The sequence below is a fragment of the Grus americana genome, chromosome 14 (genome assembly GCF_028858705.1).
Source record: "Grus americana isolate bGruAme1 chromosome 14, bGruAme1.mat, whole genome shotgun sequence".
Taxonomy (NCBI): domain Eukaryota; kingdom Metazoa; phylum Chordata; class Aves; order Gruiformes; family Gruidae; genus Grus; species Grus americana.
The window spans coordinates 20007985-20035073 of NC_072865.1; the positions used below are offsets into that span (position 1 = coordinate 20007985).

Below are 27089 nucleotides of genomic sequence, written 5' to 3' on the forward strand. Positions count from 1 at the left end.
GCTATTTCCATCATTGAATTTCCTGCCTCAGCTATTAATCCAGATGTTCCCTGGGGCTGGCGAGGACAGTGTGCGGTGCACCACAGCTTCCCCATCACTACTCCAGCTGGCTCATGGCATCGCTGCCCTCCCACTCCTCCTGGCTCATCCTGGGGTCCCCAGCCCCATGAACACCCCTGGATCAGAGACCTCCTGCTCCAGACCTTTAAAGACTCTTTGGCACAAATTGTTTTCCTTGATTATTTCAAATATCACTATTTCAAGCAGATGATTTTTTGAATGTCTTTGCTGGTTACCGATGCATTGGTACTGCATCCTACGTTGTTATGTCTCAGTCCAAATTGCTAGAACTATTTATTGAATACTTTTGCATTTTTCTACATAATTAACAATTTTGCAATCTCCATTTGGAAATTACAATTACTGGATTCCACCTCTTCCTAGCACATTTTTTAAAGTACTCCTTATTGTGTTTAGCTTGTCAAAATTGATTTTCCCCCAATGTTTTTGGCTCTCCGTGTCAATTTTCTACACTCCGTAACTACTCATTTCTACTAATTGCTACACACTCCCTCCCTTTTCCCTTTTCCTTCCCCCCCCCCCCCAGTATTTATTGTTTTTCTATTTCTAACTTCTGTCTCCACTTTGCCGCTCCACTAGAATGGGATTTGAGGCAAAGCTGTCTATTTGTCTTAGCTGAGGAATTGTGACTCTTTGAAAAAACTCCTTTCAAGGGCTCCCCAGTGCTTGCTCTCATATTCCTGACAGGGAGCCCTGCCTGTGCCAGCCTGTACATCTGAGGAGCAAACCGAGCCCCTGTACCCCACTTTCCACAGGGAGCACCAGCACCGGCGGCTGCCTCCAGCAACGGCGGATGCTCTGATGAAGATTCATCCCCTGGTAAATCCTGCGGGTTTCTGTTGTGCAGCAGCTCAGGGTTTTGGTTTCTTTTTTTTTTTTTTTTTTTTTTTCCTGAGCAAGGCATCGTGTGCAGCTCATACATTTAATGACCCCCATCCTCTGTGAAGTGCTGTCATGCCTTTGTGAGTCCACCCTCCATGGCATCCTGCAGCAATGAACTCTCTGCCCATGTGCTACACGGAAAAGCTACTTCCCTTTGGTTTTACATCTGCTGCCTGGTAATTTTTCCTTGAACTTCTCCTACCTGCAGGGTTATGAGAAAACATGAGTAATTGCTCCTTGCTCTACCCCTTTCCAATTTCACAGATTCGCGCTGCATCCTGCTCCGCTGTGTCCTCTGCGAGCTCAGCACAGAGTACGTGCAGCCTGTCCTCCTGCAGACATGGGCAGGCTGGACCAGCTTCTCTCTGCCTGTTCCACCCCTGCCACAGCCTTTCTGCAATGGGGAAGCCGGGGTCACACCCACGGCTCCAGTTTTGGGGCTTATCTGACAGTAGCAGGGACTTGGTTTGATAAATTTTCTTAGGCTCTCCCCGACAGCCTGCCCCAGCCTGCATACCCCAAAAACCCCCAACATCAGTGTCTGCTCCTCTGTCCTGGTGCCCTCTACCATGAGGGTGCCCACCCACAGATGCTGGAGTGGGACTAAGGGGACCCCCCCTCCCTCCTGAGCCCCACTTTGCTCCCTCCTGCCTCTCATCGCAAACATCTCCAGCTCTCACCGGGACCCGCACCAAGCTGATTTTCCTTGCAAAACCCGGGGAAAGCAAATTCCGCCAAAACAACAGCAGTGCTACGAGAGAGCAGGGCTGGGGGTGTCGCACCGGCTCCCCCAAACGCACGGCATCACCCCCGGCGCAGACGGGCGCGGACCAAGCGGCAGGAGATGCGGTTCCCTCTGAATTGAGCTGTTCACAAAAGAAACCTTAAAATCTGCCCCCGGGCACCCTTTTCCTGCCGACAGGAATGGTGCGGTGCAACAACCCCCACGGAGGTGAACAGCCCTGCTTCCCCCCCTCACCCCCCCGAGCGCCGATTAACGCTGGAGTGGTGGAAATATCAAAAGTGTTAACTACCTCACTGCTGATCCGAAAGCAGGATCCGCGGCTAACGGGCTTATCTGGCAGCCTCCAATTGCTCCTGCACCTCCCCACATGCCAGCAGCCTTAACGGCCTTTCAGCCAGCTGCCAAAGGAGTTTGCTTCCCCAACAGCCACCACAATGCAGCAACTCACAGGGCTGAAAGTGAAAGGCAATGTCAGACCCAATGCCCAGAATATAAAAATAAGTGACAAGGGAGCCATTGTAGCGCATGAGTTAGTCAACTTCGGATTAATTAATGAACCCCTCTCTTTTACGAACCAACCTGGAGCTATGCAACATCCCTGGTTACTGAAAAAAAAAAAAAAAAAAAAAAAAAAAGATAAGTCAAGGGACTATGCCCCAAACGACTTTTCACGTATGGAGGCTTTGCTGCATGTGGGAACTGCTTTATTTGCTAGTGTCATGTCTGGAGAGGAGCACGGCTACAAACAGGCTTTGGAGCAGGAGGATAAGAGGAATGTTATGCTCATGGAAACCAGGGCAAGCCTTGAGGAAAGCTGGACCTGAATTGTCAAGAACCGTCCAGGGTAACACTCTAGTTCTAGGAGTTAGGACACAGATTCAGCTCATGGCCATAAACAGTTGACCATTTTACAGCTCGTCTGAGCAACAACATGTGCTTCTGCTGGTGTTTTGGGGTGAGGATGGAGTCAGAGCAGATAGCTCTTCCCATCCTTTCCCGTGCTACCCCAGCAGCACTGACTTTTGGATAAGAAACCCCCCAAGAGCATCCCCCCTTCCTCCTTCACCCACCCTCACACCTGGGGCTGTCATACCTACGCATGACGTGAAGAACTCACAGTGCTACGTGACACCAGGCAGAGCAGCAAAGGCAAATGCAGGTGTCAGCCTCCTGGCACCTATGGTAGCTCCCTGCTCCTCAAGGACTGTGCTTCTCTCTCCTGTGCCCCTCTGGTCCTCAGACAAGGGAGGGATGGAACAACCAGGCAGGACAACTGCCTGCCTGGAGCTCCAACCAGCACAAACAAGGGAGGGAGATAGATGGACCCAGCACTAAGCAAAGGTCTATGCACATCTGTAAGACCCCTCCTGCATTCAAAAAAACCGTTCAGGCCTTCCCAAAATTTTGTCATTGAAGGTGGCGTCTCCAAAAGAGCACTGACAATTCTGGGCAGGACTGCTAGCAGACATAAAGGCCCAGTTTTCTATCAGTTTGCTGGGGTCACCTCCATCACAGCTACTGCAGTTGCACAAGGCACATCAGCAATGTGGTTGACATTTCTGGTCCATCTGATGTTCATCAGATCTTGTTTGATGGCTGTGCTCTGCCCACAAATCCTTGTGTCCATCCCCATCCCAGCATCTGAAGTGAGGGTTGTTCCCAACAACGTTTTAGCTCTTCCACTGTTGACAAATGAAGCTACAGAAGGAATCCACAACTGGAGGAAAGACACACAGGAATCCATGTGAATCACACCTCCCAAAACCAGGTATTATCTGAAAAGCAACTCTTCTAAGTTCGCGTGGCTTCTGTTGCTGACAATTAGCAAGTGCTGACCTTGCAGAGAGGTGCTACAAGTCCTGCTGAAATAATGATAGCGGAACAGCCATCCTAAAATGGACATCAGATCCCGAGGCACTATTTAATGAATAAATCTGGGTAAAATGTGGGCTAACTCCGCATAGGTGCCCTGAAGCCTCCTGAAATTTGCATGATGCTCAAAGAAGCCGCCAAAGCCTGGTGCCAACCTGCCTGGTCAGATCGAATTTATCTAACTCATAGCAAGATCTAACGCAATTAGAAACCCATTTAGACAGCCTCAGGACAGAGATTGCCTAACCTCTCAGCCTATCAGAGCTCTGAGCCCATCAGGGATGTGCAATTTGGCTTTTCTTTGGTTGAAATGAAGACTGGAAAGGAAAATATGGAAATAAATCATCTGAGGGGTGAATCATAAAATCTAAAGGAGTCATAATCTTTATGGAATAATGTCTAAATTGGACTGACCGTGGTGTCCTGAAATGTCTATCACCTTCAAGCTGATAATAGAGCCATTTTGTAGATAGTTGGTATAGAGCGGAAATTGCTCAGGACACAGAAGGAGGTCTCATAATCACATTAAAACCATCTGAAGATCCCAGGGAGAAAAAGGTTCCAGGACTGGGAGTAACACTTGAATAAAGCCCTTGGGGAATCCAACAGCTGTAGAGTGGGAAAATAATGCTGGGAAAATAATGAGCTAATCTGGCTCCCAGTTGCACCCAGTGGAGCTGACAGATAGTATTGAAAGCTCTGGGGAGAGCAGGGGGTCCCAAGCCATAGACTAAGGACTCTAAAAAAAAGAGAGAGAGAACCAGGAATGCTTCAACGGAACACTTTGCATGGAAAAAAATGTCAATTTGTTGAAATCAGATAATTTTTCAAGTGAGTTTCTTGTTTCAAAGTTGGGCAGGGGGCATATCTTTGCTGACATGTAAAAATGAAAAAATGATGCTCTTGCAAAGGTAACTTTCACTTCAGAATTCAAGCCAAGTATGAAATACAAAGCTAAATTCAAAAAGCTCAGTCAGAACCATGCCTTTAGAAATTATTAGGAAAAAAAATATATATTTATGCATCAATATCCGTTTGACTTGAGACAAAATAGAAAAAAAAAGTTGTCAATTCTTGCTGATTTGTTTTCAAACTGAAAATTTTCCTCTGATGCCAGCCCTGTTTTCTAACCACCTCTGTTTCCATAGGCAAAGGGCAGAAGCTTTTCCTGCTTGGTCAAGGAATTGCGTCTATTCCATAAGTCTGTGCACCAACACACTAGGCATCAGCAGAGCTCTCACTTTAGTGGTCTGCAACCAACCCGCACCTAATGATGAACGATGATACTGGGTAAGACAAGCCTTCATTTGGAGAGATCAAACAGGTAAGAAAAGTAATATTTTAAGGCTTGTTAAGGTCACTTATCTTGCTGGCATTGGTCTGGCATGACCACTCTTACAAGCACAGGACCCCTGGTATGGATGAGCTGAGGGAAGATGTCAAGTCCTTGGGCCAGACCTTGTAGATCGTGGCTCAAGAAAAATATTGCTGAACATTAGAGGAGGTCTCTGAGCTCTCTTCTCTGTACAAGAAACATCCTGATAGTCCCTAATAAACTGTGATCTACTTGAAATCCTTGGGAAAAAAACCAGCCCAAGCTCCTCCAGGCACTCCCAGGGCCTTGAATCACAACACCCCATAAAGGTCTTGCCCAGCCTGAATAATAACGAAGGGCTCTTCAGACATCTGAAATACTGATTTTACTTTCTACTGGGCTTGAGTGCTTTTGATGAAGAAGCAGAAAGATTAACAGATTAGTGTAAGAGGAACATCAGACATCACATTAGCAAGACATTTAGAGCACGCTCCCAGTCCTGGCTCAGACAAGAAGTTCCCCCACAGCAGGGAGGGATATCTGTCAGACTCTCCCTGGCAGCAGCTTTGCAGCTGCTCAAGAGCATCGGGGGAGTTTGGAGCATCTGAAAACCAGGACGGGGGCGGGGGGGGGAGCTAAATAGCTCCAGGCTTTCAGGTTGCTCAGGCCTTCAGAGACATCTTGGAGGACCTGAATCAGGGCACTCTGCTCCAACAACTTCACTACAGAGCAGGATCAGTTCCGAGGGAGAGGTGGCGATTCGCTGCCCTCCCAAAATGAGCGCTCTAAAGACAGCTTTGATGAAACCTGCCAAGATCGGCGGCTGCCCAGCCATGCCATGTTTAGGTAGATCAGGAGGCAGGTATTGTGCAAGTGAAGCGGTTCTCAGAAGGATGTTTATCTTCCGGGGCAGGGGCGTCTTTAGGGATCTTTGGGCAGGATCCACAAGGCATGGCTGTGAATGCTAAGATGGATGTAAATGATGAGATAACGTAAGGGCTTTCTCCTGCCCCCCTAGCAGGTCATGGCCACAAACCTACTCTCCCACCCACTCTTTCCTGTGACCATCTGCAGGACTGAGGCAGTAAACAGCTTACACCATGGGAAGACGTTGATGCAAAACAACTAGGAGATATTTTTAAGGGATCTTGGGGAGTTGTTTTTTCTCTATTCCTTTGTCTGACCTCCTCTTCCTCTTGTCCTCTCAACCACAGGATCGAGTCGGGAACCCCACTAAGAAAAGAAACTTATACTACTGACAGGATGTGGAAAGCAGGTCCTCAGGGGTGCGGGCTGAGACCTCCAGAAAAGTCCAGAAAGTCAGAGAGAAGGTCAACAAGGGACCTACTGGTGAGAGGCTGAGTGGGTCTGAGTTACGGGTGACCTTGGCTCCCAGAGGTGAAACCAAGACTGAGTTTCATCCAGGTTGGACTGATGGGTGCTGCAGCTAGCATCAGAGGTGGCAAGAAGAGGGAGGCACGGTGTTAGAGGTGGCCTGTGCCCCTGCAGCCAGGATCTTCCTCACCCATATGCAATCCTTCTCTGCCTCAGCCGAGCACACTGCGTGCTTCCCAGGGCACTGAAGGAGCAGGGACTGCGGGAGGAGTCCCTTCTGGAGTAATCTCCATCGACCATCTTGGTTTCTCATAATAGCAGAGCTTGGGTTGTGTAACTGCAGCTTGGATGGACCGGCTTGCAGGGCAGTACGTAGGAGCACGGCTCTCCCATGGGGATGGGCTGTGCCTGGGGTTTCATGGGCAGGTGCTCTCACATGACAGGTGTGCGTGGGGATGGAGAGCGGAGGGAGGGGAAGGTGCTTGGGCTCAGCTCCAGGGGCAGCCTTCAAAAGAACTGCTGGCAAGAGAGACATTTGGCAGGGTTGAATGTCCAAGACCCCACAAATCATGTGGGGGAGCTCCTGCTCTTTACCACCCACCCCAGCACAGCCCCACACAAGTCAGCCCGTGCACAGCTGCACAGCTCTTGCACACAATTCACACATGGGGTACTGGGTGGTCATCAGCCTCAGGGACACAAGCGCACAGCATCTACCTCGTCACTGCTGCCCCCACCCTCCTGGGGCTGCCTTCCCCACCCTGAGCCGACACAGTTCCCAGGGACAGAGCAGCTCTGTGCCCCTTTGCTCCACACATCCTTTAGCCCTTGCTCTCCCCTGCAACATCCCACCCCGTCCTGCCCTACATCACGCACCCTCTCATTACCCCAGCCTCCTCTCCATCCCGACCCAGAACATCCAGCTCTGTCCTCGCCCAGGAGCACCCCACCCTCCACCCCCTTCAGCTGCATCCCACCCTCCGCCCATCACCCCCATCCACAGCCTCCTGGCTTCTTTCTGGGTGGAGGGACCACAAAGTGCCCGGGAACACACTCCGCCTCAGCATCGGGTTTTGCCCCAGGATTTTGGGTGACTGATTAAACAGGCTGCAGGGCTGGGCCCTGCTCCAGGCTGGTCTGTGCGCGCAGGGAACAGCACTGCAGCTGAGAGCCCAGCCGAGCGGGCAGAGCAGTGCTGGGAATATCAATCAGCACGGCTTGGACCAGGCTGCTGCCCACACAGCCAGCGCTTTCATTGCACAGAGGATCCACAGCTCGGCTGTCGGAGCCAGCCGGGGACTCAGCCCTGCGCTGCGGAGGGCTCAGCATCCCTCTGTACTGGGGCCAGCAGACAGCCCATCAGGAGAGACTGATGGGGAGGGGAAAGCGACAGGGAAGGGGAGGTCACAAGCAGGGGATCAGGAGAGAGGGATGGAGAGGGGAGGGTGGGGGGAAAGAAAGAAGTCCCCCAGATCCAAGCTAGGGAAGTCCATGTTCACCGCAGACCAACACTGGCTCCAAGGGCATCAATCAGGGGAGAGCCCGGAGGTCTGAAAAGCGAGAGGAAGAGGAGGGCAGGGAGGAATGAGCAGCATCTAGCTCAGCAGGGTGGGAAGAGGGGAACTGGCCAAAGCTGAAAGCCACCTAGGCAGCCCAGCCCAATGTGAGGAGCCCCAGGCAGGTAGCACAGGCTGGGCAAGCCTTCAAGGGAGCAAAGGATGATGTCCCAAGCGCTGGTGGGACCAGGGACTGTCAGGCAGGAGACTCAATGCTCTCCTTGATGGGATAGGGACAGTAAGCACCACTGCCGCCTCGCAGACACACTTCTTACAGAGGAGTCGTCACCTGCCCAAGGCTGTACACTGTATACACCCCACTGTCACCTCCTGCCGTGTACAGGCTGTGTACACACCGCTGCCACCGTTCCACACAGTACAGCTTGCGCATAGCCCTGTGCCACCTCTCCCTGTGGTACCGGCTGTGTAACCCCCCGTGCCTCCTCCCACTGCAGTACAGGCTGCACGCACCCTGCTGTCATCCTCTCCAGGGACAGGGGTTGTACCCCTCCCTGTGCCACCTCCTCCCGGAGGAGACACCTACCCTGCCGCACAGCCTGTATGGAGACTGCACACACCTCCGTGCCACCCCTCCCTGGGGTACAGGCTGTGAGCACCCCACTGTCACCTCCCACGCACGGAGCACAGGCTGAGTACACCCCGCTGTCACCTCCCCTGCAGCACAGCCTGCGCACACCCACGCTGTCTCTGGCTGTACAGGCCAGGCTGTACCATGGGGTTGCTCATCTCCCGTGGCTGAAGCTCTTCATTTTGAGGTCCCAAATGCCCCATGGTGCTCTCCCAGGTACAGGCACCCCTCCCTGCCACAAACCCAAGTCCTCCAGCACAGACCTGCCAGGAGCCGCTGCGCATTCCTGCCTTGCTCGACATCCTCACCGACTCCCCAGAAGCCAGCACGGTGTACGACACACTCCTTGCCCCCTCTTGTGCTGCCCCAGCTCCCACAAGCACCCCATTGATGCTCACAAGCCGCTGTGCATTCATAGTTGTTTTGCAGAGCCCAGCCACTCTTCCCAGCACACCTAGGGCTCAGCCCCTGCACTGCAGCCCCCAGGACCTCATCGACATGCTCCCTCACTGCACGCCAGAGCCGAATCTGAACCAAGCGCAACTGATCCCTGGGGCAGGAACTGATTTGCAGGGCCCGGGAACTGCTCCCAGTACAGTGTAATTCTGAAACTGGGGAAAAACAGGGCAGGTCCCCCGTGAACCCTCAGCTCCATCTGCAGCTCGTTGCTGGATCCATTTATTAGCTCATTCCACGTGAACGACCTTGAGAAAAATCCACTGACCAGGACAGTAGGAGACTTTCCCAGACATCTGCCAACACCTAAACCTGTAATTTATGGAGACTCTAAGCTAAATTCTAAACCAAGACGATTTCATTTCTGTCCATTACAGTTACAATATTCCTCTTATTCCCCCCCCCTGCAGAGAGTAATTAATATTGCACTGTGCTCCAGAGCCTGCAGGCAGGTGCAGGCACCTCTGCTGAGCTCACAGTTGCACAACGAAGTTAACATCGCTCCAGCCAGCTTCTCAGATAGTGGGGGGCTGTAAGGACCCTGGGCAGTCTTGGGTTTGTGCAGCTGGGAAAGGATGTAGCATGGCCCACCCCGCTATAAAAAAAAGCCCCAAAGGATGGAGCCTGGGAGACGGGCAGAAGAAAGAGACGCTCCCCACGCCAATGCCTGAGATGTTGCGTTCTCGCCCCAGGTTCATCAAAGAGCTGCCGAGGACAAGGAAAGAAGGGAAACTTCTCTCAGAAAGTTCCCAAAGGGGAAGCAGATAGCAACGCTGAGCCAAGCCCCCAGACTGCCCTGCCCAGCCCTGCAGGGACTAGTTATTTAGGTGGTTGCTGGTGTCTCCTTTCCTGCTCTGCAGCCATCGCATCTCCCTGCAGGTCCCAGCCCTGCCTGCCTAGGAGGCCCAGACACTTCCTGGACGGTTCAAGATAAAACCTTATGCTGTTAGCAAAACAAACTAGGAGGCTGTGAGAGCCAAGGCTGGCACAGGGCTGAAACCACCGAAGCCAGAACCACTGGTTTCCCCAGATGATCTAATCTCTCCCAGCGCCAGAGCTCCTCTTCCCCAGCAGCCTGGTGTGGCCGGTTGGAGCCCCTAGGGAAGAGGTGAAGCTGGTGTGATGGGCGCAGGGATGTCTGCCCCAGTTTGAAAGAAAAAAACATGAGAAAGAGGAAGGGGTGGCCAGGGAGGGGGGCTCTGAGATGTGATGCTTGGCTGGAGGGACAGTGGTGTAGGACAGTCCCATCCAAGGCCTGGGGAAGGGATTCTGCGCTGCTCCTGCCTACCAGGATCCATCCTTTCTCCAGCTCGCTGGAGACAAGAGCCTGAACAAGCCCCACGGCAGCAGCATGGCCCCCAGCCTGCCCACCAGGAGGGCAGAGCCATCATTACGGGGAGCTGCCTGGCTCCATCGCCCTCCCGCAGCCCCACTGCCGCCAGCAAGCCTGCCTGGGAGGACCTCTCCTTCGCTGCAAGGGTGCCCATCACATCCCATGGTGGGGGGAACACCTTGTTTCGGGTGCTTCCCCTCAGCGCTGCTGATGCACCAAAGCTCCATCTGCAACCGCGTGCATCCTCGTTCCAGCACTGCGGCAGGAGAGAGGCAGGCGTCTTCCAGCCCTCACCGGCAGGATTTGGGTCATGCTAGCCAGGCACCACACAGCAGGGATCTGCTCCTCCATGCGCTGTCTTTGGGACACAAGTGGGTCTCAGAAGGACACGGGGATAAACCAGGAGAAGCTATGCAGGGGGATGCTGGGGTGGAAGATTGCTAGGTTGGCTGGTCCATGGCTCAGATTGCCTCCATGTCCACACATGTACACGTGTATGTGTGTATGTACGTGCATGTGTTGTGAACCATGTTCTGGGGGGGGGACCTGTCTCCTTAGAGGGCCAGGCAGGGACTAGTGATGGGAGACATCAATCTGGGGAGGGGGGTCAGTACCATGAGGCCTCTGGACTGACCACGCTGGGGCATGATGGAAGGCTTGTGGAGATGGCTGGCCCATGTGAGCATCACCTCTGGGCGCTGTGGGGCCTGGGAGCTCCGGTGGCCGAGGATGTGGAAAATATGCCTGGGAAATTGCTGGGAGCAAGAGCGTCTTCAGGGGCAGTAGGGAAAATAAGGCACAACCGGTCAAAAATAGAAAACTTTATTGAAGTCAAATCCAACAGGGCAGCTGAGCTCAGCCCCACGGCAGGAGCCCAGCCTGCCGCTCACCGGGATACAAAGAAGGGAGCAAGGGTCTCCGCAGGGCACAGAGGGTACAGCACAGTGGGGGAGTGGGTGGCCCTCACCCACGGGGCCCCAGGAAGAAGGCAAAGCCACAGGCACTCGTCCCCCCTCTCCCTCCCTAGCTAGTTAAGGATAGACCCGACAGGCGCCAAAGCAGAAACGTAGTGCAAGCCAACTGGCCAGACAGCCCGAGGAAAGAGGGTCCTGCAAGCTCCAGGCTCATCCCATGACCTCCTGGGACAGCACCAAGCTCCATTGCACACCAGCGAGCAGCCCTTCCCAGTCCGCAGCCAAGACCTACCTCTGCCCTGCCCCACACGCAGCAGAAACCCCCAGTTAGACCAAGAGCAGTGACCCGACCACAGCACGCAGCAGAGACCCCGGTGCCCCGCTCCTCCAGCCCTGAGCACGAGACCCAGCCCCAGCACATGGCCGGACCCGTGCTGCCTGGAAGCATCCCGGCTGCTACTCCTCCGCAGCGGCTGCAGCACGGCTCCCAAAGAGCTGTAGCTCCGGGCCCGATGCTCGCGCTAAGGGAAGCCCGGTTTTCACCACGCCGGCTATGGCAGAGGGCCCAAGCCTGGGGGAAGCCAGAGCCTGAGCCTGGGAAAAAGGCAGAGCTTTGCTCCTCCACCCAGCCCCACCTGCCTGGGCAGCCACAGCCGGTGCAAAACTCCTTTTCAGGCAGCTTTACACAGGCATGGTGAAAGGCTCAGCCGCACCAGCATAGCCGGGCTGGCAACAGCAAGGCTAGCGCCTTCCTCTGCTCCCCAGATGGGGCAGGGCTGGAAAATGGCTGCCCAGAGCTGTGGCAGGAGCAGGACTGGTCTCTCCTCCTGAGTCAGCCCAAGCAGAGGGATGGATGGGAGGGTGGGCGTTGCCCTCCTCAGTGCTCTTAGAGCCGGTCCCCCAAAGGGGACCTGGGCAGGGGGGACTCCCTCCCCGGAGCTCCACATGCAGAGGCACACACATGCAGTGCCCTTTGCGTCACCGTCACCCAGGCAGCGCCGCCAGGACCCAGCCCCAGGCGGTCTGACAAGGGCTCCGACAGTTTTTGGCCTCCCCACTCTCTTCCACCATCCCCATCCCCTCCCTGCCCCACGACCAGGCTCCGTGGCTCGGCTCCGGGGTAGTCCTCCGCCAGCCCCCCAGGCCACACATGCAGGGCTGGAGGCCAGTCCACGCTCACTCCCACACCTCTGTCCAGATGGCTCCCCGGTGCAGGGGGGTGGCCGCTGCCGGCCTCAGGATGAGCTCTCCTACCTGCTTGTTGGTGTATTTCTGGGGATTGGTGCGGTAGCTGTAGTCCGAGTACTGCTCGGAGCCCGTCGAGTTGTTGTCCCCGGTGCCAACAAAGGTATTGGTGGCCGGCAGGTCCTGCACCACTTGGTGCTTCTTGGAGGCAGAGGGCGACTGCGGCTGCAGCTGGATGGAGGGCAGCGGCGAGTTGGAGCGGTAGTGGCGACCCAGGTCTGGGCTGCCCGGTGGGTAGTTGAGGGGCAGGTGGATTCGGGGGCTGTCACTGACAGAGTCGTTCATGAGGTTGAACTTGAGCGATTTCTGCAGCCCCGTCTCCTCCTCATCCTCTGTGGGCTTGGGCGGCTTCGGAGACTTGCTCTTCTTCACCTTGCTCTTGCTCTTACCACTCTTGCTGGCCTGCTTGGGTGCATACAGGTCCTTGGTCTCCTTCTTGCCCGCCTGGTAGCCACTCTTGGCCTCCCGCTGCCGGCAGTAGCGCACCAGGACAACCAGCACAATGACCAGGGTGACGGCCACGATGCCGGCGATGACTCCGAAGAGGATATTGCTTCGCTGCTTGCTGCGCTCGTATTCGGGGTCTCCGGCGATGTCTATGTCGAGTGGTGTGTCCAGGCTGTGCCCCACCAGCGTGTCCAGCAGCGTGCGGTTGGCCAGCGTCTCGTTGACGTAGAAGTGCACCAGCGCCGTGCCATGCCGTGAGGGCTTGCCCTTGTCATTGACACGCACTACCAAGCGGTGCAGGCCATGGTGCTTGCGCAGGATCTCCTTCTCCAGGGTGATGTCTCCACTGTGCGGGGAGATCTGGAAGAGCTCAAAGGGGTTGCCTCCTGTGATGCTGTAGGTCAGCTCCGCGTTGACACCAGAGTCAATGTCCTCCGCCTTGACCTTGCTCACCTGCTGGCCAGGGCTGGTGTGGGGCAGGATGTGTTTGTAGGTGGCATTGGAGGGTGAAGTGATGAAGGGGGCATTATCATTCTCATCCAAGACGTTGATGGTCACTCCCACGTAGGCAGACCTAGGAGGATCCCCACCGTCCACCGCCTTGAGTCGGAAAGTGTACGTGCTCTGTTGCTCCCGGTCAAAAGAGATGCTGGAGAGGATGGTGCCGGTGCCATTCTGGATGACAAAATCCCCGTTGTCTTGCTCCACTGACAGCTGGATGCGGGCATTTTCTCCTTTGTCAGCATCGATCACCGTCACCATGCCCACAGGGCTGAGGGGTGGCATGTTCTCCATCACTGAGAAGTTGTAGCCGCTCAGCATGAACTTGGGGTCGTTGTCATTCCTGTCCATGACATTGATGGCCACAGACGCTGTGCCCTTGAGGCTGGGGCTGCCCTTGTCTGCTGCCACCACCAAGAACTCATAGCGTTCCCGCTGCTCTCGGTCCAGCACCGCCTTCACCCGGATCTCCCCAGAGTCGGGGTCAATGGTGAAGGAGCCCTTGGAGGAAGGGTCTGTCACCAAGGAGTAAACCAGCTTGGCGTTGGAGCCACTGTCAGCATCGCTGGCGCTCACCTCCATCACCAGGTCATCGGGCTCATTGTTCTCAGGGAAGGCCACCTCAGTGAAGCTCTGGCTGAAGACAGGCGCATTGTCATTGACGTCCATCACCTGCACCTTCAAAGAGTTAGTGCTGGAGAGGGGCGGGTTCCCCGAGTCCACCGCTACAATCTCAATTGTGTACTCCTTCACCGACTCGTAGTCCAGCGGCGTGGTGGTCTGCAAGAAGTATTTCTTCTTGCTGTCACTTCCTGTTTCACTAGCCTGCCGCAGCTGGAATGGGACATCACCAGCCACCACGCAGGTCACCACGGCGTTTTCACCCTCATCTCGGTCGGACACCTGCACCAGAGCCACTGCTGTCTCTACTGGCACGTCCTCCGAGATGTTCGCCATGCCATCCTGGTGGGTCACGAGCCCAATGCCCCGTATCTCTATGGAGGGTGCGTTGTCATTCATGTCCTTGATGGTGACCACCACCTGGGTGCGGGCGCTCTTGGGGTTGGCCCCCTTGTCCTTGGCCATGACTGAGAACTTGAGGATGTTGACGTCCTCGCGGTCAATGGGCCCCTGCACGGTGATAAGCCCTGTGGCACGGTCCAGGCGCAGCAGCCGGCGCACCATGTCTGAGGCTTGGTGGAAGGAGTAGTCGATTTCAGCATTGGCACCCTGGTCTGAGTCGTTGGCTTTCACCTGCGGGATGGAAGGAGAAACGATGAGCAGGAGGGCAAGCCACCACGCTGCCCGCCGCCGCCTCCTTTGGGGACAGCTGGTGGGGAAAAACCAGGATTTCCTCTTCTGGGGCCAAGGACTATGGGGTAAAGAGTCTGGGACCGGCAGAGCGGCTGGGAGCAGCCCTCCAGCACAGAGCCTTTTCCTTGCTCTTCCAGCGAAACCGGCTGGGCCAGTCGGCCAGCTCCTGCACGCAGGGAATCCTCCGGGAACACTCGCCACCACGACCTAGGCAGCAGCGTGGAGAGACAGCTCTGGCTGCGCCTGCTCCGCAAAACCCTCCCCAAAGAGGGGCTCGAGGCAAGGATGTGCAGAGCTGCAGCAATTCCATCCCAGCATTCAGGGATGCAGCCAAGCAGGGACCGGGGCTGCCTAAGCTCTGCACAGCACCAGCCATCCCTGCCCGCCCGTCAGGAGCTCTGCATTCGCATAAACCTGCCTCTACACCTATTATTTGCTTTCTAAAGAAGATGAGGTTTGTCTAACATTTGCCTCCCTAATCGGCTCTCCGAGCAGCCTCTTCGCTGCACCATTTGCTGCTCTGCCGTTATCTTGCTCAGCAGATTTGGATGGAGAACGAAAGTTGTTAAATGTAAATTCCACCTTTTACCTCCACTCACAAAAAAGGCGGAAGTCATTTTCCCCCTGAAAGATAAAAGCTGAGCAATGGCAGCAGCGGCATCTCAGCCCATTCTCCTCCCAGCCGCGCGGCTCCCTTATCTGCTTCCAACTTCCATTCTCTTAACAGTGAAAAATGAATTCTTAAAATTTCACATCAGAATTAGCAAGCAGATGAGAGCTGGACGCACTCCGCTTATTAAGATGGCAGCTGCAGATAAACAGATGTCGGCTACTACCATCTCAATGCCCCCTCCAAGCCAAATCCACCGAGATCCACCCCCTCGGGTTCCCTGGGCCAGTTTGTGCCATTGCCTGAGACAGGGCAGAGCCCCCTGCCCTTGCAGACAGCAAGGCACCCCCGGAGTCACGGGCAGCCCCCCTAGACAGGCAGCAGGGATGCTGCCTGCCCCCCATCTCCTGTGCGATCCTGAGTTTCCATGGAGCAGCCAAGGGAATGCAACTTATGAAAGGGTCTGTGTCTTGTCTGTGGGCAGCATTGAGACCAGTCTGGCATGAAGCCAGGCTCCCCGTGGACCTCGGGTCCCAGCCCTCCCCATAACCCGACGCCTTGCTCCCACACACCCACCAGCCCTGCCGCTGTCCCTCACTCCTGTCCTGCAGCCCCCGGACGCACCTTCCCGCCCATCCTTTCCCAACCTCATTTTACCAGATGCAATATCCCAGGGACTGGCCTGCCCGCTGGCCCTGGGTGACACTGTGGGCTCCTACGGCTTGCAACCCTTCTAGGCTCCCTCCTCCCGTGAGGAACAAGGGTCACAGTAAGCGACCGTATAAATGCTCCCTGGGTTGTCCCTGCTGCAGCCAAGCAGAAGGGGAGTTGGGGAGAAGAAAGCCCCCACACTGACCTGGAGGACAGAGTGCCCCACAGGGCTGTTTTCGGAGAGCTCCGCCTCGTACAGGGCCTTCTCAAACTTGGGTGCATTGTCATTCATGTCCAGGATGGTGATGCGAAGCAGGGCGCTGCTCGCCCGTGGCGGGTTGCCTCCATCCTGCACCTTGATGGTCAGGTCATAGGAGTCCCACTGCTCCCGGTCCAGGTTCCCCATGACGATCAGCTGCGGCTGCTTCTCATCCTGATCCTCCGCCACCTGCAGCCCAAAGAGCTCCTGCGCCTCTGGACCAGCTGTCAGCTCATAGGAGGCAACGCCGTTGGGGCCCGAGTCCCGGTCCGTGGCCAGAGGGATGGGGAAGAGTGCCCCGATGTTGGTGTTTTCGGGGATGGACAGGGTGAGAACGGGCGAGGCAAAGTTGGGGGTATTGTCATTGATATCGAGCACCTCTATCTGCCCCTCAAGCAGGCGTGGGCTGCTGTTCAAGATCAGGTCAGTGATGGACACTTCGAACTCCAGGAAGCAGGGCTCTCCGGGCAGGAGGTGCTGGCACTCGCGCAAGCTCTCCCGGTCGATGGAGGTCTCTGTGGTGTAGATGTCCCCAGTCTTGCCATCCACACGTAGGTACGGGGCCCCCACTTCCAGCTTGTAGAGGTGCCCCACGTCCGGGAAGCCGTAGTCGGAGGCCAGGCTCCCTATGAGGGTGTTGGGGGGTTGTTCCTCCGGCACTTTGTAGACCACACGCGTCCCAGAGACCAGGGCAGGGAGCTGGAAGAGGAGCCACAGGCCCAGGCAGGATGCCAGCGGTTTCATCCTGCGCTGCAGGGGAGCTGGAAGGAGACACAGACACTGGAGGTTAGGCATCCCCAGGCCCCCGGGACCGCTCCACCCCAGCCCGCTTCCATGGTGTATCCTTTTGGGTGCACCCCCTGTGCCATGCAGGACTGCACATGGTCCCAAAGAAGCCCCCTGAAGGGAAAAGGCTTCAGGGGTTTGCCTGGCAGAGCTGGCCCAAGCCATGGTCTCCTGGCAGCCTCCGCAAGCAAAGCGTCCAGCAGGACCGGTCCCGGCTTGCAAAGTTCTGCAACGCCCTGCTCGAGTGAGCAACCCAGTCATTGAAACTTCAGCCCTGGCTTCCTGTCACTTGCAGGAAGCCACTCCTGCCACTGTCCACCCTCTTCATCACCACACAAACTGTAATTAGACCCAACGAGGCACACTAACAGGGTGGACTGCACGCAGCCTGCTGCCAGCAACCCGATGGGAGCCGGCCAGGCTCAGAGACAGCTTCTCACCACAGAAACACAGGAGCATTGTGTGCCACGCACTGCAGGGGCACTGCCTGCCACGCACGGCGAAGACACAGAGGCACTGCACCCGTCTGCCAGCCCGGCAGAAACAGGAGCACCAAGAGCGGGTCAGGGGCTCTGCCTACTCTGCAGGGATGCAGGGCTGCCACCCACCCAGCACTGCAGGGACACGGGGCACTGCCAGGATACAGAGCTACCTCCCATCCATCACCGCAGGGATTCAGGGCACTGCAGGAATACCACCCATCCGTCACTGCAGGGACATGGGGCAGTGCCACGGCGGGGCCAGAGCAGCACTGCCCTCCCTGTACTGCCAACACAGCAGCACTGCCAGCCTCGCACTGTGAGATGTGAAGGTACCACCCATCCGGCACTGCAGGGATGCAGGAGCCCGTGCATCATCCATCCTGCACTGCATGCACTGCCATCCTTCCACTAGCACCCCTCGCAGAAAGAGGGGCACTGCCCACCCTTGTATCAGAGGGACACAGGGGCACTGCCCACCCTGCGCGGCAGCGCAGACATACCCCACGGGGCAGACGCCATGTCTCCCCACGGAGCGGCGGCACTGCACAGCCCCAGCACACTGCAATGGTAGGCACAGCATCTCCCCTCTGCTGCACAGTCACTAGGCAACCCCACACCCTGCACTAGCAAATACTGTTCCCTTCACTCATTGCAGACACACTATTCCTTTCCCATTCCCTCCCACTCCAGACTGGGACACTGCAGGCATGCACTGGGTGCCCACCCTGCCCCGCAGGGACAGCCCTACGCTCGCTGCCCACCCAGTGCCAATGTCCATCCCACCCGCTGCAGAGGCAGTGACAGAAGTACTGCCCCCCTGCATTGCAGAGACACACACTGCACACGCTGCACCGCAGGCACCCAGCCACTGGAAACCTCCTCCCAGTATGCACACACTGCAGAGGCAGTGCCAGGCACACCGCCAGCCCCACAGAGACTGTCCCCTTCTGTGCCAAGCCACATGCCCTGTCACCAAGCCTCTGCCCAGTGCTGTGACTGGCCACCAGCTTCCCTGTCCCCCACTTTCCGTTCTGGGGATACACCTTCCTCCAGGGTCCAGGAGCACCCACGCATCCTCTGCTGAGCCGTGAGCGTGAAGGGGTGCAGCCCGGCTCACTGACACCCAGAAAGGCCAGTGGCTGGGTGCCCTAAAATGAACAGCCGTGTTGATTTTAGGCAGACGTGGGGCATCTGCCATGGCCCCACAGCAGCAACCCTCTCTCGCCACTCCCATCGCTTGCTCTGTCCTTACTCTGCACCCAGCCTGTGGGATGGGTGAGCGCTCCACCATCTCCCCTCCATGGTGCCACACAGCAAGTGCCTAATTCCTGGTTACCCCGCCATCGTACAGATCCTCAACAAGTGGAGCATCCTGCACTGTCCAAGCCAGCAGCTCTCAATCCCTCCATCCCTCCACTTCCCCACAGACAAGTGCTTCATCGGTGGTGCAGAAGAGAGGAGCTCTCCCTCCGCAGGTAAAAATATATCTCTGTTTCTGGAGATGAAACTATGGTCCTGAAGCCTAGCTTGACTCTTCTTCCTTGTCCTGCAAGCATCCTTCATGCAGAGAAGAGATCTTTGCACCTGGCTAGGGCACCTATAACTGTCCAGACTGGCGCTGTGTGCAGGTACCTCTGAGATGTATGTCCCCGGGAGGAAGGGAAGAACCAGAAAAAACCTTCTTCCATCCCTGCACAGGGCTGAGGATGGAGGAGGTGAGAAGCTGAGCAAAACCACAAGGCATCTCTGCATCAATACAGGCAAAGCCCAGCAACGCACGTACACGCACACACGTGTGTCTGCACTGAGTGTGTACGTATCTGTGTGTGCAGTATGAGCATTTGGGGGTGTGTGTCTGAGGGAAAAAGTGCACACGTGCACACATGTACACTAGGAAGGTCTACAGGTGTGCCACACATGTGCACTAGGAAGGTCTACAGGTGTGCCACACACGTGCACGCACTGCGAGGAGCACATCCCTGCCTGCACCGGGAGAGCCTGTGCACCAGACATGAGCTTGCATTCTTGCACCAAGCGCACGTGTGCGTGTACCAAGCAACGCGTGTGCCTGCACGGGGGGAGCATGTGCGCATGCCCCTGTCACCACCAGGTGTGCATTTGTGTGATGTCACCCCGTGCGGGGGGCACTTGCACCATGTATGTGTGCACACCCCGGCTGGGTCACGCGCGTGTCTCCCTGCAGCATGCGTGTGCACTCACACCAGACCCCCCCAATGTGTCCACCTGCCTTCATGAGGTGTCCAAACCCACACTGAGCTTCATCACCCCTTTGCCCTGCGCTCCCGTTGGAAATGGCTGTGTGGCAAGGATGGGGAGAAGGGGAAGATGGGCAGCCCTGGCCACTGGGAAGGTGCTCCCAGAGGATGCCCTGGCCAGGAGTTGCACCCACGCCCGCTGCCGGACTGTTTGCACAAGCCTGTTTGCACTAGGCTGGGCCACGACTGACGATGACGTAGCGCTGTTCTGACTAAGCCTTGATGTGAGATAGAAGATCATAGGTAAAGGTGAAAGTCCCAACACGGGGCAATGCCTCACATGGCCCTGACTGAGCTGGGAGGGAGGGCCCCAGGAGCTGGAAACACCAGGAGCCCTGTGCCAGCATGGAGGAGGAAGGGAGTCACCCAAGGGTGCCCAGCACCCATGCTTTCTGGTCTGAAAAAGGGAACAGAGCCTGAACCCAAGCCCCATTCCCACAAGAGAAGGAAACCTCCGAAGCAGAGAGGCTGGAGGAATAGAGGGGCTGGGAACCCGAGTGGGACCATCGCCCCGCAAGGGACTGCCGGGGGCCTGGGGGGCCTTGGGTTGGCCGGGGTAAGGAATCCTGCTTGGCGCCTAGGGGTGCGAATGACACAGCGCAGAGCTGGGCGTGAGGAGGAGGAGGAGGCGGAAGCCTCCATCACCAGGGAAAAGCACGTCTGTGCAGGAGACAGAGGCTTCCCAGGGGCCAGTCCAAGGCATCGGGCTATTTTCCCATGGGATCTAAGGAGCATCCCACACTTTCTTCTCCAGTGCCAGGCACCTTTTTCCGACCTGCTGGCAGAGCACAGAACACTTAAAAATAAAAACCCCTCCCAAAACAACTATTCCTCCGCACACACAATTCTCCCTACGGGGAGAATGTGAGAGAGACTGAACCACATGAGAGAGGTGTTAGTCACGCTGCTTAATGCATGACTGGGAAGCTCTCGGAGGACAGCGGCATGCAAAATCCTACCGAATTCAGCCACCCCCCCCCCCAAAAAAAAGACCAAAAAAACAAGCCCTAATGAGAGAGAGGTTATAAAGCACCGAGAATTTAAGCAACTGCTTGAACAAGCCTGTGCTCCCTGTGATTCCCACAGCCCCTTGGCCCTGTTCCACAGAAGGCAGCACCGCTCCAGGAACGGGCACCAAAGTCCACCCTCTTATTGCTCCCAACGGCTGATTGTGTGGCTTGGAGCCATGCTTACAAGTCTATCCAAACCCTGCACTAAGCACACAAGTACTAATCCCCCCCCCCCCAAGTTCTGCTCTGACGCTCGGAGCTGGAGCAACATCCGAGCAAGCAGCAAATGCTAATCACGGCTGCACCGGCTCCAGTCCACGCAAAGGGCTGAGATCAAGGACCATATTGTCCAAAAAACGGCCACTGATGTTCAGTTCTGCATCGAAGGCATGGATGGGCTGAATCCCGGGCATTTTGTGGCACGTCCCACAGTTTCCTTCATCTCTGGCTGCCACTGCAGCTGCTCGGCATTTATACAAGCTGGGCCCAAGCACCCCGAGCTGGAGCACCCCACGAGGAGGAACCCCACTTGCTTGTGAACAGCTTTACCCCCAAATCATCTCTTAGGAGCTGCACAGTGATGAAATGAGGGTGAAGCCCGGGGCCCTCCCTCCTCCTGACTCCTTCTCCACATCCTTTCCAACTCTGGCAGCCAGCGAGGCAGAGACCTGTCAGAGCCTCCCTGGGGCGGCAGCCACCATCCTCCCACCCCGGGGGTCCCCACAGCCCCTACGGGCTCCTGCTCCCCACCCCTGCCACCACCATCCTGCTTGCCATCCCGGCCTGGAGGGGGATGCTGGGGGAAGGCAAAAATGTCGCGGGCCTGAACCACCCCGGCAGGGCCGCAGGGAGCCAGCAGCGGCGAGAGCGGCTCTCCTCCAGGACCGCAGCCCGGAGGGGCTGGGGGGGGCTTGGGGAGGGGGCTAGGGGACCCCCTACCTCGCAGGGTGCCGGGGAGAACCGCGGCTCCCGGCCCCCACCCGGCCCCGCCGGCTGGGAGGGAGGATGGAGGCCGGGCTCCGCTCCCCGATCGCTGCGGCCGAGGCTCCCCGGCCCCCGGCGGGGCTGCCCGGGCTGAGGCTCCCGCAGGCGGCAGCGACCCGGCAGCGCCGGCTCCGGGCACGGAGAGCCCCCGCTCCGCCGCTCCCCGGCGAGCCCCGGGGGATGAACGGGGCGCCTCCCGCCAGCCCCGCACACACACACACTGCACACGTACACGCACACACACAGACACCCGTGGAAAACGCACGGGAGCCGCTCTCCCGGCACCGGCTTCAGGCTCAGCCTCACGTACAGGCAGGGAAACGGGGATTTTCTAAGGTGCAGGCACGCACGCCCCGCTGACACACTCGCTCGCACGCACACCCCTCTGTAACGCACACCAACACACACGCCGCTCCCCGCGCACACACACGCAGCCCGCTCCTCGACACGCACACCACTCCTGTAACCCACACCCCGGTGGCACACGCACACACACGCAGAGTCACCCCGCCACGAATACAGGCGTGCACACCTGCCAGACCCCTTCAGCCCGCTCGTCTCACACACACGCGCACACACACGCACACGCACAGCCCCCGCTCCCAGCACCCAGCGCTCGCCCCGGCTCCCAGCTCACCCGCAACTTCTCTCGTTCCCACGCACCAGCGCACCCCGAGCCGCGCTCACACCCCGGGCGCACACACCCAGGGGTGGAAGGGGGACACACACCCAGAGCCACCCCCGACGGGAAAAAAAACAAAACAACAACAACAAAAAAAAACAATAAAAAACACGCGCACACCCCGATACAGCCGCGCACCCACAGCCAGCCCACGCCACCCACCCTGCCCGGGCCGGGGCTGGCCAAGCTCCGCGCCGCACAACAAGTGGCAGCGCCAGCCGGGACCGGTAACCGGGAGCCGCCCGCCGCCGCTGCCCGCGGAACCCCGCGCCCCAGTGCCGCCGCCCGCGCAGCCCGGCGCGGAGAGGCGCGGAGAGGCGCGGAGCGCAGAGGGATGCTCTCCAGCGCCGCTCCCGCCGCCGCCCGGCCCCGCGCTCCCGCACAGCGGCGGGTTCCCGCCCGGGGCATCCCGCACCGGTCCGGCACCGCTCCGCAGCTCTCCGCGGCCGCGGGTGGGGGCTCCCGGCGCTGCCGCAGCTCTTACTTGGATGCGGACGGCGTTGCGCTCCGTGCCGGCCCCTTGAGCGCTGATCCAGCGGCGTCTGCATCGCCTCCTCCCCGCCGGGACCGGGCTCCCCCCACCCCCCCTGCTCCTCTCGATCGTTATCCACGGATGAAAATCAAATTAAAAAAAAAATTAAAAAAAATAAAATAAAGGGGGGGTAAAAAAAAATATCCCGTGGGAACCGCCCCCCTCCCCCGGGCCGGGGCTGCGGCTCCTCCGGCGGAGCGGCGGCGGCAGGGCTGGCGGCAGCCCCGGTGGGCAGCTCCGTCCGTGCCCGCCTCCGTCCCTCGGTGTGTGTGAGGATGTGCAAGGGAAGCGCAGCGCAGGCACGGCCCCTTCCCCCCCCCGCTGCCTCCGCCTCTCGCCGCCACCACGGGGAGGTGGAGCTCCGGCTCCTTATCAGATCCCCAGCCCAGCCGGGCCGGGACGAGCGGGGCATCGGCTGCCGGGCACAGCCACCCGTCCGTCGCACCGCCCGCCTCCGGGCTGCGGGGACCGCGCTAAGCACCGTGGCGGTGGAGAAGGGGGGGGGGTCCCGCAGCCCCCCGGAACCCCCTCACCCCGGGGACCCCTTCGCTCACGTGTGGGACGGATCTCCCCTTTTGCTTCCTCTCCCACTGCTCTTACTTGTTCATTCATTCATTCATTCATTCATTTATTTTTTTTTACACCCGGTGCTTCACACCCCCGGGAAAGGGGGCTTGGCCGGCAGTGCACCCCGCTGTGCTAAGGGGAGGGCCCCTCCGTGGGAGCGAGCCCACCGGGGGGGGCTGTGTCCACCCCTCCTAGGATCCCCCCAGCCGAGGAGAGCTCCTGGCCCGCTGCAAGCAATGGCTCCTGCAGCCCAGCCCGGGTGAGGTAGTGGGGCCTGGAAAAGCAACTGTCCCCTCCCGTCACACCTTGGTGAATCATGATTTTATTACAGGGTGTTGGGACTGGGGAGCAGAGAGCACCTGCGAGCTCTTAAAAGCACCTGCAAGCTCCTGGCTGCCCTTGCAATGCCTTCGCAAGCTGTGCTTCCTCAGCTGGGTCCTCACTCACCTGATGGCCCCCGTGGGACCTCAGATGGGCGAGCGCAAGTCCCAGGGGGCCTGAGGACAGCATGCTCCAGGGGTGCCCCTTCCCTCAATGCCCCCACTGTGATCCTGCGAGGAGAGCCAGTGCTCCCTGCCAACGGGCTGGATCTGCAGCCTGGCCCTGCCAAAGGCCTCAGCGCTCTCAGATGGAGATGCTGGGGTGGCTGTCGGCACCCTGCAAGGACCGAGCACCCCACAGGGCTGCAGGGCCCCTCAGCAAGCAGCACTCAGCCGGTTGCAGTGCAGATTTCTCACCAGGATGCTGGAAAGTCCTTTTTGCTTCACCGCAGCGTGAGGATGGGAGCAATGCTTCCCGCTGAGCTACGCCAACCTGTTGCGCAGCTCCCTTTGCTGCACACATGCTCAGCTCGGCTGCGATGACTGCACCATCTAGAGGTTGCGCTGGCCTGCTTGGAGGAGCCCTGGCTCTGGCTCAGCCCAAATCATCCTGCTTTTCCCCCACAAGAAGCAAGCTCAGCCCCTGGCAGGGCTTTATCCTGCAGGGCAGGAGAAAGGGCTGGAGAGTCATCCCCTCTGGGTGGAAAACCCTGCTCTCCTCCAAGATTTTCCTGCAGCAGGGACATCTGTGCGCCTGCAGAGATGTCAGCTTCTCCATGTCTGTGTGTTGTTTTTTTTTTTCTTCCGGGTGTCAATTCTCATGAAGCCTATTTAGCAGAACATGTGAAGTGAGAACCCAGGGAAGGTCAAAGCCCACCGTGGAAGGGCAGGGAGAGGAGCTGCGGGGTTCGTCAGGGTTTACCCTGCTGATACAGTGTGAATTGGGGATCTGGACAGAGAGAGGGAATTAAACTCCCTGGACATAATGTGAGATTTAATTGATCAGTCACTGGCAGCCCTCCTTGGAGGGCTGGAGAGCCATTAGCAAAGGGAAGAACCCAGCAAGTGATCCTGTGGATCCAAGGCAGTCTGTGAGCGGTGAGAGATCGCTGGTGACCAAAGGCTTCCATTTCACGAGAGGCACAGGTCAATAGGCACACACTGTGCTCCTTGCTGCGCAGGGAGCTGCCGGGGAAGCTGTGCACGCACGCGCTTTACTACATGTCACCTATTTGGGGGGAACCGACGCCTGCATCTGCAGCTCAGGCATGTTTCCGAGAGTCAGGTCTGGGCTCTAAAAGCATGGGGGAAAAATGTGTCCCGTCCTCAGGAGCCATCCCTCTGCAGCCCGGAGGAGCTGCCTGGCAGAGTCCTCTGCAGCGCCAGCAGCACCTGATGGCCAGGGGAGCTGGTGGGATGCCGTGTCCAGGCCACCGATGGCCTGGCACCCCAGGAGCAATTTGTCTGTCTCTACCTTTTCAACCGCCTGCTGCCTGTGAAAGCGGCTGGGCTCCTCCCAGAGCGCTCCTTGCCCTCTGACAGCAAGGAAAGCCTGAACTGCTGAATTGCCATTCCCTGTCCTCCTCTTCCTTGGGTGTTATACTATGAGTCACCGGTCCTTACCTTGTCTTCGCCCTTTCCCAGAAAGCAAGGCCAGTCTAAGCAACGGGAAACCACCAAACTGTAGTTTTGGATGCAGAGTTATTTCATGAGACCCTCCAGATCCTCCCCACCACCTGTCCCCGGTACTGGCAGTGCCGCTGCCCTGGAGATGCTGCTGGAGGCGCTGGCTTGCCCCGTGCAGCGGGTACCCGGTGCCGGGATGCTCCGGCGTCACACAGAGACAGGTGCTTCGTGATGCCGGTGGGGCCTTGTCAGAAGAACAAAGCCTGCGAGAGAAGAGCATCCAGCTAAATCTCCGGGAAAGCAAGAAGAAAGGGAAACACAGAGAGCAAATGAACCTTACAAGAGAATAAATACCCCCTCCCCAACAGACACACGCAGCAACCTGGCTGCCGTCTGCTGCAAGAAGTTCAAAGGCTCTTCTGTTCTCTCTCTCATCAGCTCTGGGCTCCGCAGGAGAAGCAGCAGCACGGATTTGGGCAGCAAATGCTAATAACACAGATGTTCTGACAATTCGCTTGTTTCTACAATTAAAAACAAAAAGATCCTCAAAACCCGAATGCAAGGAAATGAGCACATTAAAGAACTTCTCCTCCGCATGCCTACCGCGTAATGAAGGGCTGCAGGTTTGCGGGGGAAGGGGCTGGGCGGTTTCAGCCTGATCCGGAGCGTAAGCGGGATGCAGCGGGAGAGGTGCATCCCTCGGACCACACCGCGCCGGCCGGCACAGCCGAGGGATGCGCTGGCCACAGGATGTGGGTAGCCGACCCCCGCGCCGGGATCGATGGAGGGGCAGAACAGCTCGGATGGTCACTGCCGCTCTTGCCTATGGGACACTTGCTGCCGAATTGTTGGGAGATTGTTTTTATTACTGTATTAACTCTTTTTTTAACCTTGTTTTTCTCTCGGCTGCACTTTCACTCACTCATTAATTTTGGTATTTTTCTCACGGTATATAACCCCTGTCACGGCTGCCATGGCAACAGGAGGGAATGTGCTCAGCGCTAAAATATCCTCTCAAAAATAACAAAAATAAGACAACAGAGGCAGCTTCTGTGGGCTGCTGCAAATGCAGATCTGGCCCGGCTTTGTGGTGACGGAGGATGAAAGATCCTGCAAGCCGGGGAAGCCCCTGAGCTCTCGTCCTCCCACGGTGCTCAGCCCACCTCGCATCTCCGGCTCCACCGTGGCCATGCTGGGAGCTCCTCCTGGGATGGACCCCTGGGGCTGAGGACCACAGACCTCCTCATCCAGCCTTAAAAACTCATCCCTTTCCCCAAAATATCACTGCAAACGAGGAGGAAACACGGGTATGAGCTAGGAAAAGGGGGTGAAGGTATTGCTCAGGGGGTTTTGCTGGTCTCTGGTGGGTTTTCGGTCCACACGTGGACCCCTGGGTCAAGAAACAAATGATGATGTGTTGTCCCCAAAATCAGGAGCTGCAGCCAGCGTGGTGGCACAGATGGCAGGGCCTGTCACACAAACCTGTTGTCTTTTTCTGACAGGATTACCGGTCTGGTTGAGAAAGGCAATTGTGTTGATATAGTACACTCGGATCTCTCCGAGGCATTTGACTTACTTCCACCTGACATTTTGATTAAAACTTGCATTATAAGGAATTAACAGGGCACATATTAGATGGATTAAAACTGCTTCCCTGGCAGATCTCAAAGGTAGTTGCTAATGGGTAGATATCAGTAAGTAGCACTATTTCTACCTACC

At 57.3% G+C, this 27089-nt stretch overlaps 1 protein-coding gene across 2 annotated transcripts in view; it reads right to left on the reverse strand.

Annotated features, from left to right (window-relative positions):
• PCDH1 (protocadherin 1) overlaps positions 1-23129 on the reverse strand; it is a 56548-nt gene extending 33419 nt beyond the window's left edge. Inside the window, exons 1-3 of one of the 2 annotated variants that reach the window (XM_054841966.1) lie at positions 22810-23129; positions 16052-16866; positions 12333-14525 (exon numbers count right to left, since the gene is read on the reverse strand). In XM_054841966.1, coding sequence (XP_054697941.1) covers positions 12333-14525; positions 16052-16866; positions 22810-22873 — 3072 coding nt within the window. In that variant the 5' untranslated portion in view covers positions 22874-23129. The remainder of the gene's footprint in view (positions 1-12332; positions 14526-16051; positions 16867-22809) is intronic. The other variant, XM_054841967.1, reaches the window with a different exon arrangement.
• Positions 23130-27089: the final 3960 nt, after the last annotated feature.